Raw genomic sequence first — 16138 nt, forward strand, 5'->3', positions numbered from 1 at the left:
GTTACCTAGTTGTTAATTTCTGTCATTTGGTCTTGCATGGAGAGTTGTCTCATTGGCAATCATACAACATCTTCTCTATATATACTGAACAGCAAAAGAAACATCGTCTTTTTTGAAAACCCTTATTTTCAATTGTATTGAAAAAATTATTTATGTAGTTTGGTTTAGGTAAATAACCTGCAAATAATGCTAGGATTATGTCAAAATCTCCGTTACAGCTGACTGCGTTCATTAATTTGGGTGTTCTTATAGTGGTCCGGATAGGTCTGGGGGACACATTTCACATTTCATGATGATGAGATGCACGTTGAATCCGTGCCTCAACAAGGGTATTTTAGAGGTGCAAAGTTTGTGTCATCATAATCTGTTTGATGCAGTACCAATGCCACGACTTAACCCATGACAAAGAGAACAGGCAATAGGATGTTTAAATGCTGGACAACGACATGAGGTCATTGCAAATGCATTTAACTGCAAAGTTTACGTGAACGCCACAATGCAACAAAGAGTACAAATGACCATCCAAGTACTCAACACTAATGGCGGACACACAAGCTACTGACAGTGATATGGTAGTGAAAAGCTTTATCAATGAACAGTAAATGAACTGAAATGATGAGAATTTGTTAAATAACAAGGATATTTATATGCCCATTCAATAAAAAATATAGCATTTATTCTTTCTTTATGTTTGCCTTAAATTTCTGTTATGTTTCTTTTGGGGTTCAGTATATATAAAGTCTCTAAAGTACTTATAAAAATGATAAATGGGTAAACAGATTTTGCATTTTTTTTTTTTAAATGTATGTATTTCCACAATTACTTCATAGGATAGCTAATTTAGTTTCTTTTTGTTGAAACATTCAATCAAAGAAGTCTATCTTTATAAAACATATTGAATTCAAAGTTAATATCCAGGAAAACGGCTACAGTTTATATTTATGTATGTTGTATTCAATACGACTAGAATTACTTCAACAGAAACAATTTATTAAATTTTAAACAATCATAGATACTTAAATTTCAAAACACTTGCACAACATATTCAGAGCATATAACAAATGGAATACCTATATAAAACATTTACTGTATTAAGAATGTATAATATTAAGAATGTATAATCACTAACACTATTAAAATTGTCATCATAAATGCTTCTGAATAATTTAGAAAAAAAATATGTTTATTACATTATATACTACTTTGTATTCTACTGATAAAGTTAAAAAAACAAGAATGTGTTCTCAGTACACGAATGCCCCACTCGCATAATCATTTTCTATGTTCAGTGGACCGTGAAGTTGGGGTAAAATCTCTAATTTGGCATTAAAATTAGAAAGATCATATCATAGGCAACATGTGTACTAAGTTTGAAGTCGATTGGACTTCTACTTCATCAAAAACTACCTTGACCAAAAACTTTAACCTGAGGTGAGACAGACGGACGAACGGACGCACAGACCAGAAAACATAATGCCCCTCTACTATCGTAGGTGGGGCATAAAAACTACATGTCATATGGTAATAAGACTCTTGTTAAGTAGTAACAATCATGAAAAGTGTTAAATATTGGATGGAAAGTTGCTAAACTTCATACTATGATCTGATCTTTCCATTTTCTATAATTCTTCGTCAAACTCTTATATTCAAATAATACTCTTTTTAAAGTACTTTTTCCAGTAGAACAAACTGGAAGTAAACCATGTTAACAGGGAAGTGTATTATTTTCCATCCAGAATATACTACAAGGCATGTTTGAATAAAATCTGTTTATTTGGATCTGTTGTACATTGTAGCACTGCAGATTGTTTGTAAGAGATTTAACAAGTTAATAGGAAATAAGAGAAATGTCAAGTTAATAGGAAAAAATACTCAAGTTCAGTTCAGATTATCATGCCATTTTGAAGATTTTTAAACGGAAGTAGGAGTGGGTGTCATCTTAAATTACCCCCCCAAAAAATAAGCACCAAATCCCTATTTTTAGAAAAATAAAGCATTCTCTCGAGCTCCCTGATTTAATTTTTTTTATTCCATATAGGATTGAATCATTAAATCCCCCCAAAATAAAGATTTTAACCTGAAGTCTAGATAAGGGTCCTTCTAGATCTGTACATGTACATTGTACCTCTAAAACAAATTTCTTTGATTTCACATATATGACATATTGTACACTGAAAGCCATTGCTTTAATTCAGATTGGATATTCTTAAGTTATGCCAAAATCATGTAAACATTTTGAATGAATCAGTCTGCACCAAAATCTTATCTGACTTCTTGTCTGAAGAACAATATTTTTCAAGGAACAAAATGCCAATATTGATTATCAAGTACAGTCAAAGCTGCACATAAAAGATAACCATGGACACCGAGAAAACTGACCTTATATAAGAGAGAGGTTCAAAATCTATAATATAATATTCCACAACATGACAAGAAGAACGTGACCAGATTGACTGGGCAGGACAAGTTTTCATTTAAAAGAAATGAATTTTTTGCTGGTTTGACTATGTCACAAAAAATTTGAAATTACCGGTAATATAATAAATGTTATAGTATTCCCTCAAATATTGTTGTAAATTTGTAATATTAAAAAGACTGAATAATATATATATGATAATTATGCAATTTAGAAGAGAACTTTTTGCTGCTTTTTTATAATGACTGAATTTGAGCCATGATATCTGGTTTTAAAATAGAACTTGTAGCTCCTCCTCCTTGTGCTGCATGCACATCCTTCATTACAGATTCATCCCATACAAAATGCAACACAACTGCAGGACATAAACCAAGCTCAGCCATAGTTTTTGTCTCTTCTGTTAACTTACTGCCATTGCTCGTTTGTAAAATAAATGGCATCCAGTCATTCTCTAATGATGATCTTATAAAATCATACAAACAAGATAATTTTTCATTAGCTTTGAATATTCCTTGAATAAGAATACCATCTGGTAATCTAACTCGTACAAGAGTGAAACGATATTTACGTAGTTCCTTCATTTCATCCCTTTCACGCATTGCCTTGGTACGTAGCATGCCCAGTTTTTCCACAGCTTCTTGCCTTCTTTGTTGTTCTTTTTTAAGCTCTTCAGGATTTATAGCGTAAAATTCTTCAGGAATGTCAAATTTGGATGAACCGGAAGATTGATGAAAAACTTTTAAAGCACGATCAAGTTGACATTGTATTGGTTCAGCTGCACTTAACACTTCTTTTATTCCATTAAGCCTCTCAACATTCTCTGCAATTTCCCCCGACATTACATAGAAGTTTTCTTCTTTATCTTCAAATGGTAGCTGTTTAATTTCAAATCCACAAGCTTGTAAGAATTCATCTGTTCCATTTAACTGAGATACCCTTTCTTTAAATGCTTTATTTGACATCCTTATTTTTCTATATTTTTCTTCACCAGGATTATTTGTTATATTGTCTAAATATTTAATTAAAGTTTCTACACAGATTTTTACCTTTTCTTTGTCTTTATTTAAAGTTTGAATCATAACTGCAGAGGACATTTCTGGTTCTTCAGCAAGCTGAGTAAGAAGGAATTCATGAATATAAGCATCTATTTCGTCCTTTGGAAGTACTGCTGGCCCAATATCGGGACAAGTATATAAAACATGACGTATCACAGGAGAATGATCTTTTTCTATTTCAACTGGTCCTTGCATGGCTTGGGCTTGTGATATCATTTTTTCTGTGGCCTTTTTTTCTGCCTCCATCTCTCTTCTCATTCTAGCTTTCATTGACATAATGTTTTCATCTGTTAAAAAACAATAACTTATAATGCTATTAAAATACATTACTGAACAGTCCTTCATTAAGTTCAATAAGGCAAACTAATCTTGTCGGATGAAGACATCTATAGAAATATGACTCTACTTAAACTGCATTTCCTGTACTGTTTTTTATTGTACAAAATTGTATATGTTCTTTAGAAAATCTATTGTTAGTCCACTGTTTGTCTGCAGATAAAGATTGAAAAGGGAAGTGTGACATAATTCTAAGGTTGCTACATGTACATACATTTGGTTTTTTTTTTAAATGCCTTTCTAACATGTCTAATGCCCATGTATTTTTTCTTATGTTAGGAAATTTTTGTATTGATTGCAGAATCATGTTTAAGACAATTTCTATTTAATTTATTTACAACTTTTTATATTTATAAACTTTTGATGATTTATACCTTTCTAAGGATTATAAAAATCAGGCACATGTATACCTGTTTTTTTGTTAAACTGTATGTTACCCTCTAGATGTCTTTTTGATAATTTTTTGGTGTCATTAACCCCACATATTTTGGGGAGCATTTTGGGCATGTCTCTTATAAAACTGTTAAGGTGGTATGGGTGTCTTTCGCCATCTTGGATTGTAAAAACAGAGAATCTAAGGTCCATACTTTCTATCAAGTTAGCAAAATTTGATGCAGGAATGCAATATTTAATGTGAATTTTCGTTTAAAAGAACCAATTTATAAGAATATAACTTAGAAATATTAAATTTTTAGAAGTGTAGATTATTTTGGGTTGTTTTTTGAATATTTTCAAATTGGCATTTTAAGGGGAGGTAACTCTAAAACAGTGCATTTTCTGTTGGACTCTACATGAAATTTTCCTATTTTGTCTTTTAGCCGGAAAAAACGTACGGTGACCCTATCTTTTTTTTTGATATTCTAAAAGCATTGTCTGAAAGCTATCTTTTTCTAATTTATTATACGATTCTATCATTTTGTTTAGTTTCTATTCACAAAATGGTGCTTTTTCCTGTATAATCCATACAAAATTTGTCATTTTGTCACAACCTGTAGCTTGAGAAAATGCGCGGTGACCTATCATTTTTATAACATTTTTGATCATGTATCAATAGATACTACATTTTGACAAAGTATGAACAAATTCTATCATTTTTATTTTAGACTCCCATACCACCTTAACTCTTTCCTCCAAGGATCTTTTTTTATATTCTTGATTAGCATAGGACTTTTTCAATAAAAAAAAAATCATCAGTTTTAAAGTATTGATGCATTGCAAAAACGAATATTTCATCAATGAAATTCCAGTCAGATATATCCTTTTTATATTAGATACAAATTTGATTAAATTTGATACAGATTTTTAGTTGGTAAGACGTTTCAACTGAGGAACTACACAAACATCGAAAGGTGTTGTTATGGAGGAAAGGGTTTAACTACAATCATGACAATGGTTTATTTCTCTGATATCATATACATGTACATGTACAAAAAAAATATTTGCCATGTTGAAGTTCCCCATATTATTTCTTTTTCATATATTAACAAAAGCTGATTGAATCTAATCCCAAAATGTAGGAATGGTAAATTATAAAACAAACAGATAAACCAATCATTACCTTGTTTAGATTGTTTCTCTTTCTGTTCCATTCTTGCCAGTGCTGCAGCCGCTGCCCGTTTCTTCTCCTCTGACACAGCAGCATCTCCCCTGGGAGAAATTGATGGTTGACTACTGGTTCCTGGTTGTGGTATAGGTCTGTGTATGGGAGGGGGTCTTTGTGCGGGCTCATCTAATTTATGTCCCTCACCGTACTTTTTAAACTTAAAGTCCATCTTCTTCTTCTGAAAAAACTTCTTTATTGCCGACATCTTGGTGTTTGGCTTTATTCCCTTTTTAAGTGTAGGTCAGGCCTTACTGTAGTCCCAAATAAATCTGTTTAAAATAATGATGATAAAATTACAGTATAATTTGCAATAATCACAATAAACCAAAATTTATTGATATTTACAAATGAAGTCCATTTCTTTTGCATGTTTAGCCTGGCATGACTTTTGATTCCAAATATACCCCCCCCCCCCAAAAAAAAAAAAAGTTTGAATATAATGTGATTAAATAAATAATTATTACCCCAATATACTCAAATAAAAAGTTTCAATATTATACAATTTTCATGTAATTGGCTCAACATTTACAATTAGGCCATAATAAATAATAGGTTTGTCCTGATTTAAAGAAGTTTTCTTTTTTAATCAAATAGGCATGAAGACTAATAAACATCTGATACTTCAATTTCTTTTTTTGAAAAAAGAAAAGAAAATGCCTTCCTTCCTACCCACTGTCTCAACCTTTGGGTAGGGTTTGGGCACACCAAAATATTTTCAAGTGTGGCCTTAATTTTGTATATATATATATATACATGTATTTCAAATGTTTCTATCTTTCACTAAGTTAGGACACTGGTCAGCTTAACATGAATAAACAATGAAACTGTGAAGAAACTGTTTGTTTGGGTCTATAGGGGGTAAAAAGAAGCATCCTTAATACATGTAGGAGCCTGTTGTTCAGTGGTTGTCATATGTTGATGTGATTCATAGGTACATTGTATTTCTTGTTCCTAGTTTTTTTTTTATAGATTAGACCATTGGTATTCTTGTTTCAATTGTTTTATACATGTATATATATATGCTTGTAATTTTGGTGCCTTTTACAGCTTGCTATTCTGTGTGATGGATAGACAGCTGTCTCATTGGCACTCATACAACATCTTTTTTTTATGTTAAATTTATATATAACTGTGAAAATGATTTCTCCATTGTATGCTGAATACTCAATTTTTTTCTCAAGTTTCATTGATCTGTAGACATTAAATTTCTATCTTGTACATGTTGTAGGTCCTCCTTCATCAGTAGTGTTAGCTTATAGTTAACATATTGAAAATTGCATATCTAAGTGTTCTCCCCAGAATTTTCAAATAGCACTGTGGAAATTAACTAAGCACTCAGGTTTTCAAAAAGTAATCTAGTGATTGCAAGACTGGTTATGTGTCTAATATTGTTGTAATGTTATAGATAAGGTCACATGTGTCTACAATGAACTATTAATCAATTGAAACAAGCACCTGTCACATGACTTTTAGGTACTTTTTAGTGCCTGAGAATAAAATGTACTTTCATTTTGACAATGAAAAAAATATTTAGTGGTCGCTAGTAATGCATCTGATTTAAAAAAAGATATGAAAGTACTTATATGCTATTAATGAAGAGAGCAATTAATTTCCTGGGAACAATTTCATTATTACATAATTTAAATAATATCCAGGCTGACTTTGAACAAGTCCCTGTCTACAATTTAATCAAATGCGGGACAAGCACAAGAAATAAGGAGTACCGACACAATACACGAAAAATAAATAAGGGGAAACACAGAGAATGCACATTGAACCAAACAGGAGAAAACGAGAAATAAAACATCAAAACAGGCAAACACATGAAATAAAAAGGCAAAAATTGTTGAATGAAAATAACCATTTTAATACCACCCTCGGATATAAATTAGGAATCTAGAGAAAGTCTTTTTTTTTGTTACTTACTAACCCTGTCTTAAAAACTTTTCACAAATGTGCTGCCCATACAATGACCATGCAATCTTTATAAGGATAATGTTGACCAATAACCAGGCTAATAAAAAGAGCAGTATGGTGCTTTGCACATCTCCAACATCAATTTTTAACCAGGATAGAATTTCGATTTTCACTTGCTGAAACACTGAACCGATATAGTCTGACGTAACTGTATCTTTAAAATATGAATAGAATGTTTGGTCACTCATCACATGACAATTGTTAACAATTATGCTACTGGCAAATAGCAAACTATTTATGACTGTGACAGTATTTGCAAATCAAAACCGGTGTCAAGGGAAAAATGGATCCGGAATTTTTTAACCGGAAGATCTTTTATAAGTTAATTCTCTAATAAAAAGTGTTCTGAATGGGAAAATGTCTTGCAAACAGAACATTTTTGAACATTTTATTTTTAATTTAACCTGATCAACCGTTATATATGTTGTTGCAATCGTTAAACAACTATCGAAAAATCGGAAAATGCAGCTCAAAACCGCATCCACACTGACTTCCGGGATAAATAATGACGTACAAATGCCAAATGAAAACAGAAAAAAATATTCAACTATGAACATATCTAATATGCCAGCAATCTCGATGTGCTTCTTATTTTTCAGTTAAGGAATGATGCATTCTTCAAAACAGACATGGCTAATATACTTTTTTTTGGTTTATGTTACTGCATGCTTGGGAACCTTTGTAAAGCCAAAACCAGCTGCTAATGTAAATGAACCACAGCAAATCCACATTGGCTTTGGTCAGCGATTAACTGACATCATTATTTTATGGTCAACTAAAAACAATGATTCGTCAGTTGCAGAATATTATACAGGAAACACAAATTCAAAGGTATTCCAAAAGTATTTGTATTATACATGTAGTTATCTTTTTTATAGTCATTCCGTACTATAGTAGTCTCAGTTCCGTACAAATAAAAGAGGGTGGTAATCAATGGGGGAATCTCCATGACAAATCATAGTAAAATTCTTGCCAAATGACGTTAACAGTTATGTTTGATGCATGACGACAAAATGTACACTTTCTTTTAAACGACAAGAAAATTGACTGATTTTGACAAATCACTTTAAATTTCCCCCCAAAATGAAGGGAACGATAATTATTTGACCTCTAACGATAAAGATAAGGATAGTTTGATGAATCACGGTAAAAATATAATCAATTTGATGCGAACTTTACGGTAGCGGTAGCTGAAAATGACTGTTTGACGCCTGACGGTAAAAGGCATTACTACCCTCTGGCCTCATAAAACTAAAAGGCCTTATTATTTGGTCATATACATGTATTTCAAGAAATTAGTGCTAAATATTTTAGGGTACCAGGTCTGTTCTCAAAACACATTCACATCCTACACATTGGCTTCCAACATATTTGTACCTTGTGTCCTTTTCAACCTTTGCATTCTTCACTTTTCAAGAATTATAGTTACATTTTTTTGTAAATCGGCATCTGGTAAAATTGGCAGATACATGTATGGTAGCAATACACAGTTAGAAGTTTAGTTTTGCATGATGGCCTCTTTGAATTTTTTAAGGATGAACATTTTTGTACAATAAAATTGATTTTTAGATAATTGTAGAATAATATAGCCTTCTTAGTGGGTTTATATGAACATTTATATTGTTTTTAGCATGTTTTATAGGCCATTTATATGATTGACAGTCCGTATTTTTCTATCCGTACCGTCCATAAATTATTGTAGTGTTTATCAACAAAGATTTTGCACTCAATCTTTTCAATTCAATTTTATGGAAAAATGAGCAGAAATGTATATATATATGATTTTTTTGGACCACTTGATAGATATAAACCTATGGATTCGGGAAAGGTATTACTGTAATTGATTGCAATTTTCTTTTAGACCAAATTTAGGAGACTTTTGTGACATGTTCACCCCCTATTTTTGCTATATTTTGTATCTAAGAAATGCAGATTCTTGCCATGGTTACACCAAAGATGGATTATATTTCACCCTTATGACCATTAGAAATCAAATCTATGGAAGATTCTCTTTCTATAAGTATATACATGCATAAAAAGGGAGAAGGTTTGGATCCATTAAAACGTTTAATCCCGCTGCAAATGTTTGCACCTGTCCTAAGTGAGGAATCTGATGTACAGTAGTTGTCGTTTGTTTATGTAATATATACGTGTTTCTCGTTTTGTTTATATAGATTAGACCGTTGGTTTTCCCGTTTGAATGGTTTTACACTAGTAATTTTGGGGCCCTTTATAGCTTGTTGTTCGGTGTGAGCCAAGGCTCCGTGTTGAAGGCCGTACTTTAACCTATAATGGTTACTTTTTAAATTGTTATTTGGATGGAGAGTTGCCTCATTGGCACTCACACCACATCTTCCTATATCTATAACACACATATAAAGCCTTCTTTGTAAGAAAGGAGGGGAAAGAGGGTGTTTAAAATTATGAGTGTTAATTTTAAGTTTTTTTCCTAACTGTGTATTGCTACCAATTGTCATTTTGGCACATATGTTAAATATCTTGAATATATATCTCTTTTTTCTGTATTTTAAGCATAAAGAATAAAAAAAGGAAGGGGTGTCCAGAAATATTCAGTTATTTGAGACAATATCTGAAAAAGTATAACTTTTTGGCAATAAGAAAAAACAAGACCCAGTATTTTTATAGCACAAATCGAAAAACATACATTCAGGATCTAGGAACTCTTGTCTGTAATTCAAACAGTTGTTAAATGTGGTAAAAATGGCAATTTTAAAAATGGTACAAACAAATTTTAGTTCTTTCCTGTTACCTAAGTCATGTAAGTGATTCAATTTTAAAAAGTTTCTAATATGAATACGAAATAAGTTGTAGACACTATTTTTGGTTTACTAGTAAATCCTGCAATAGTTTATCAAATGCCAATTATCGATTTCAGCATTTGCAATACAAAACATGCAAAAGGTTTAGAAATATACTAACATATAATCAGATTTGTTGGTAACATAAAAGAATCGAGTAACAGGACAACGCTAACAGGTCAGAGTTGGTAACAGAAAGATTTTTTTTCCACAAAAGGTTATCAGGTTATAGTTTAAGAAAAATACATCATTTCATATTGGTCACAAGATAACAAGATAACAGCAAACAATGTCATTTATTCTTTAAAACTGTATTTGCAAGATGAAAAATCTACCTAGGTACATGTTAAGAAAATTCTTAAATAAATTGATAAAATGTTCTCTGCTGTTATCAAAAGCAAAAAACCTATTGATTTTTTTCATTCAATATATATACTGTATATTATTTTGAAATTTATTTGATAGGGTGATGATAACTTGTCTTATATTAAATAAAATGGTTGGCATATAGTAGATTAACCTTTTGATTCATCAGTGAAATTGTCTTTAAAATCCTTCCTGTTGCTGATTATGGTTATGCTGTTACTTTTTATCAGGTAACATGACAGAACATAACAGAAAGGAATTATGCAGTACATTTTGTTCATTTACTCCAATTGTGTAGAAGTTTATTTCAATGATCTACCATGTCTACATATCAATTTGATAAGATACTATAAAAACACATGTATTGTTATACATGTTATAGTGCTGACAATGAAATATTCTCAAACATGACAAAAAGGCTGTAACAGGAGGGAACAACAAAATTATTTTTCTCAAAATTCTGATCTTTGGGGAGTTAAGATTTTTCAAACTGGCTGCTATTCACCTAAACATATGGAGTCATACATTTTTTTTACATTCAGGAAATGATGCTTTTCACATTGCATTACAAGAAATAATTTTTGGTCTTTCAAACATGTCCTCAGGTGGAAAAAACCCAGCAGTTACAGGAGGGAAATTACCCCTGGGGACAACATTTAAAAGACCCTTAAAAATGCTAAATGTTCTTAGATGCTTTAGTTATAACAAAATCAGACCAGTAATGGAGATTTTTTTTTATATAACATGTATAATCTATCAGATTTGTGAAAATCAGAAGGCTGTTTACATATTATTTAGATATCTTTGAATGATTTAATAAATTTCAGAAAAAAATAGGGGACAACATCATGAACATGATTTTTTGGGGGGTTGGCCATTTAAATTATGATATTTTATTAGAAAAAATATTAAAAAGAATGTTTAATTCGGTGCAGTTGGTATATTATATACTCTAGTTAATACTGAAACTTAAAATTTTCGAAAAAAGATACCTGAATAAAAAAATAGTTGCTGATGAAAGACAGGACATGGGAATTAGACTTTTTCAGATAGTGTCTCATTTACATTTTTGGGCGGTTTTTGTATATCTTTTTTTTTCGTTCAAGTTTACATTTTGTATGTGTAGTCAAGGTATTTGGATATTTTTTATGAATATTTTAATTAGGGTGGTAAATGGGGGCTCTGAACACGGAAACACATGAAATAAAAATCGCTTAAACGTTGCACAGTGATGATGCATGATGCCAGTCCACCAAGTTATTCCTTCAATTTTTAAAACCTGTTCAATTTCATGGAATCCTTGGTGAAGTGATTGAATCTGATAGGTAAGATAGAAATAGGTACATATATAGGAAAGGATTTCTGCAATATTCTTACCAGCACACGTTTTCATTTCTCATTTCAGGCTATTAAAGGGGAGACAATCCATTTTGAAGGAAATCCATTAGGATGTCAATACCTACACAGAGTATATATATCAAATCTAACTCCTGGTAAAAAGTACTTCTACAAAGTTTTTGGACAGGATTCAGATTCTACAAGCAGTCAATATAGCTTTACCATTCCAGATGTGACGAAACCTCTGACATACATGATTTATGGAGATCTTGGTTTACTTTCAGCAAACCTTCAGTTTCTGAAACATGAAGTTATTCTTGATCCACAAAAATATAGTGCTATCTTTCATATTGGAGACATTGCCTATGATCTTGGTAGTGATGGAGGGAGAAGGGGGGATAAATTCCTAAATGCAATTCAACCAATGGCAGCTCATGTGCCATACATGACCATTCCAGGAGATCATGAATTGTTTCCTGGAAGTAAAGACCATTATAGATTTAGGTTTTCAACTCCTAATGCTGGTTGGCCAATGCCAATGTACCAGTTATGGTATAGCTTAGATGCCGGCCTGATACATTTTGTCTGCATTTCTACTGAAGTGTTTTTCCAAGATAAAGATAATATTGATAGACAAATGAAATGGCTTGAAGAAGACCTGGAAGCAGTAAATGAGGATCGGAGTAAGCATCCATGGATAATCGTTTTGGGACATAGACCTATGTATTGTAGTGTTAATGATAACAGTGAAGATTGTCGGAAGACTGATTCTGTTGTCAGAACGAGGCTTGAGGATGTATTTTACAAGTACGGTGTTGATCTCTTTATAAGTGGACATCAGCACTTATATGAGAGAACTTATCCTGTGTACAAAAATAAAGTTCTGGCCTTCAGTAATAGGAATCCAAGAGCCACAATTCATTTCACTGTTGGTTCTCTTGGGAACCAGTATTTGACTGAATTTAGCTCTAAGCCAGGTGGACCTTGGTCAGCCAATGTTGTTTCAGCAATGGAGATGGAAATCTATGGTAAAGTGAAAGCTTTTAATGACACCCATTTATTCTGGACTGCTAATAAAGCTATGGACAATGGTGTGGTGGACAAAGCATGGATAATACAGAATCAACATGGGTCTTTTGATCAGGTCGTCATTCCAGATCCACTCGGTGCTGCAGGAAAACAATGGAGGAAACACAATCAAGAAGATGATAATACTTTTATCAATTTGAATTTCTTCTATGTTGATAAAGACGATTACAACACAAGAGTGACAGTGCTAATGTTTACTTTTATTTTTCTTATCTTTGGCATTTGCTTTCGAAAGAAAATCTTAAACAGTTTCAGATATTGTTGTATTAATCATGATAAATGTAAAAATGGCCAGCTCATTCCAATGTAGATTTATTTTCATGGCTTACTAAAATCTATTAGTTTGTAAATAATGAAAATGCAAAAAATATTAATATATAATATGCAGCTAAATATATATAGATCTGAAACATGTGCTATGAAACCTAGATATGAAACCAACATTTTGGTACTAATGCACATGCCAAAATATTTGGAACAACTGGACTCTGTTTAATAATAAATGTTCAGTGTATGAATAAATGCAGAACATGATTCAACAACAAATTTTACTATATTTGAAGATTAACTATTACAATCTTGTTTACTTGTAACTTTGAAACATTGTATAAATTCTTATGTTTTTATCTCGTACAGTTGTCTAGAGTTATCTCCCATATGATATGTATTTTTTTTCTTCTTTTTATTTTATCATGTTTATTGTCAATATACATTGTAGTTGGACAAAATATGTAGGGTTAGCCCAAATGATAAAGTATTCAACAATAGACAGTATCTATATGAAATGTCATATTCTTCTCCTGTTTCTAATATAATATTTGTGAATCAATAAAACAGAAACACTAAATTCTCTAAATAACAAAAAATCAAACATTGACATGATTTCAATATGGTACAAGTACATTAATTAGGAACCAATTTTATTATAGAATTATCACATTGATGAGCATTTTTTTATATAAAAATATACATTTTATTTTGATTTAATGGTAGCATTATTACATTTTTGTACTTCATGCAAGTTCATGGTGTCATGATTCGTGTATAACTATTAGATAAAAAAAAATTACAGATCTGACTGGTCATTAATTGTTGGATTAGAATTCATTCATTTAATTTATTATCATCATTTTGTGGCATTGCATTTAATATCAATCATGTTCATAATTTTCTTGATGACTATTTTATTTGAATTATCATTTGGGATTAATGTCAATTTCATCATCCATATGTGCATATACATAAATGGTGTTTTAAAGGAGTTTTCCTTCAAATATTTTGTTGTAAATATGGGAAAAAACTTTATTTTTTATTCCTTAATATTCTTTGAACTTTGCCTGTTAACTCAGATACTTTGATAGACATGATAGAAAGGAAGAAACTGTAGACATTGTAGTCAAAATCGAATCTAACGTTTTTTTACAGGTTTTTTTATTTCATGCATGTTATTGCATATTTCACTTGTAAGGCATTTGTAATTTATTTTTGAAACTATTTTCCCAACAAAGATCTAGAATGAACACCAATTTAGATAACATTTTTTTTTGTTGATGACAAATTAAAGTTCATTTCCAACCTTCAGTGTCATAATTTTTATAAAAAATAAATGTTGAGGTAGAAAAATTGCATACCTATGTTTAAAAATATAAATATAACACTGGTAATTTTTTAGTAAAATAATAATGAAAATGATGGTGTTAAATTAAATTCTTGTGTTGTCTGGTTTTTTTTTTTATAAACATCTATAATACTAAAATTACGAGGTCCAATTTGTCAGCTGTCATCACGTAAAAACGACGAATCAAAGAATTCAACTTTATATATAACTAATATAGTACAAAGGTGTAGATTGAAAATTACACCACTCCAGGCCCTTTTGTTTTCCATGTAATTAAAATTGCCAATAATTAAGAAGTTCTGGGTCGAGTCCGATGCCGATACCAATACCAATAGTATATTCACCTGTTACCGATTACCTTATCTGTAAGTTCCGCATCTGACAGGCGCACAACCAAACAGTGTATTCAGGATTAATATGCTATATAGTATTACACGGGTGATAATCACAGGGTTGACACTACTTAATTGTTAAATTGTTACCTATTGTAGTATTTTGATCAGTTAGACTTTCTAAGATAACAATACGAATACTAAAAATCTGGACTAAAAATAAGGCGTATAGGTATAGTTTTCAATTTGTTAACGGACATGACGTAAAACAGCGAATCAAAGAATTCAACTTTGTTTATAACTAATATAGGACAATGCTGTTGATTATAAAATACTCCATTCCAGGACCTTTTGTTTTCCAAATAATTGATATTACCAATAATTGATAAGTTCCATTTCGACGGGTGCAAACAGAAAGATTTGAAAGCAGAGAAAACTGTGTATCTTATAATCGGCATGACTTTATCAAATGACAATACTATAGTTATATACTTTAATTTAGTCACGGACCCCCGATATCATGGGTGTGTTCTAGTATGATATAAGATTGTACCTTGGTTTCTTTTTGGATTGAAAGCAAAGTAATATTTTTGGCCAAAACAAGTTATCCAAATCAAAGTTGTAATTGTTGTCTCTATAAAATGTCTTCCATCTTATGGATGATTATACTGTAAATATGCATTTTCAATCAGATGACAAAGTATTTGGTAAACATTTTCATATATAACTTTCATATATAACTAATTTATATAACAGAACTACAATTATTTTATTCTAGATCAAAATGTTATTTACTGGTAATTTTATAAGTCTTGCGATTTTTTTGGCTGATATTTTTACAAATGAAATATTTAGTAGACAAAACTAAATTTATGATTTGCTTCAATCATGTTAATTGATTGGAGTTTATAGAAATCAGTGCTCTTTCTTCATTAATGTCATTGTATAATTGTTAGCTATGCCTATATTGATGATTGTATCTGTATAATTGGATGTATTTACATTTGTTTATGTACATTTTATTGAAATTTATATGGAGTATTTGTATTTTTTATGAGATTTTGAATTTTGTTAATTGATAATTTGTCTGGTGTAGTACACTGCCATTAAACACTATACATGGAAGTCTAATCTTTTTACTTCTCTGTGATGATATCAGTATTTGAAAATATTTTTTTTTATTTTTAAT

At 31.0% G+C, this 16138-nt stretch overlaps 2 protein-coding genes across 3 annotated transcripts; one reads left to right on the forward strand and one right to left on the reverse strand.

The window, feature by feature from the left end:
• Positions 1–780: 780 nt before the first annotated feature.
• On the reverse strand, positions 781–7673 carry LOC134686775 (UBX domain-containing protein 6-like). Of its 2 annotated transcripts, none has more exons than XM_063546542.1 (3): positions 7337–7673; positions 5366–5679; positions 781–3758 (listed from the first exon to the last, which is right to left on the reverse strand). In XM_063546542.1, the coding sequence occupies exons 2-3, from the start codon at positions 5613–5615 to the stop codon at positions 2653–2655; spliced, it is 1356 nt and encodes a 451-aa protein (XP_063402612.1). In that variant the 5' UTR covers positions 5616–5679; positions 7337–7673; the 3' UTR covers positions 781–2652. The 2 variants fall into 2 exon arrangements, with proteins under 2 accessions (XP_063402612.1, XP_063402602.1); XM_063546532.1 differs by having other exon boundaries at positions 7341–7672.
• A 186-nt stretch (positions 7674–7859) lies between these two features.
• Positions 7860–16074, forward strand: LOC134686769 (acid phosphatase type 7-like). The gene is made up of 2 exons (XM_063546518.1): positions 7860–8218; positions 11978–16074. The coding sequence occupies exons 1-2, from the start codon at positions 7994–7996 to the stop codon at positions 13307–13309; spliced, it is 1557 nt and encodes a 518-aa protein (XP_063402588.1). The 5' UTR covers positions 7860–7993; the 3' UTR covers positions 13310–16074.
• Positions 16075–16138: the final 64 nt, after the last annotated feature.

The sequence above is a fragment of the Mytilus trossulus genome, chromosome 1 (genome assembly GCF_036588685.1).
Source record: "Mytilus trossulus isolate FHL-02 chromosome 1, PNRI_Mtr1.1.1.hap1, whole genome shotgun sequence".
Taxonomy (NCBI): domain Eukaryota; kingdom Metazoa; phylum Mollusca; class Bivalvia; order Mytilida; family Mytilidae; genus Mytilus; species Mytilus trossulus.

What these genes read in the sequence shown, in the direction of transcription:
- LOC134686775 (XM_063546542.1), bottom strand. Translation starts at nt 5,615, where the DNA reads ATGTCGGCAATAAAGAAGTTTTTTCAGAAGAAGAAGATGGACTTTAAG. An exon ending in AGAGAAACAATCTAAACAAG is followed by an intron (nt 3,759 to 5,365) that starts GTAATGATTGGT and finishes GTTTTTTAACAG; the next exon opens with ATGAAAACATTATGTCAATG.
- LOC134686769 (XM_063546518.1), top strand. Translation starts at nt 7,994, where the DNA reads ATGATGCATTCTTCAAAACAGACATGGCTAATATACTTTTTTTTGGTT. An exon ending in CAGGAAACACAAATTCAAAG is followed by an intron (nt 8,219 to 11,977) that starts GTATTCCAAAAG and finishes TTCTCATTTCAG; the next exon opens with GCTATTAAAGGGGAGACAAT.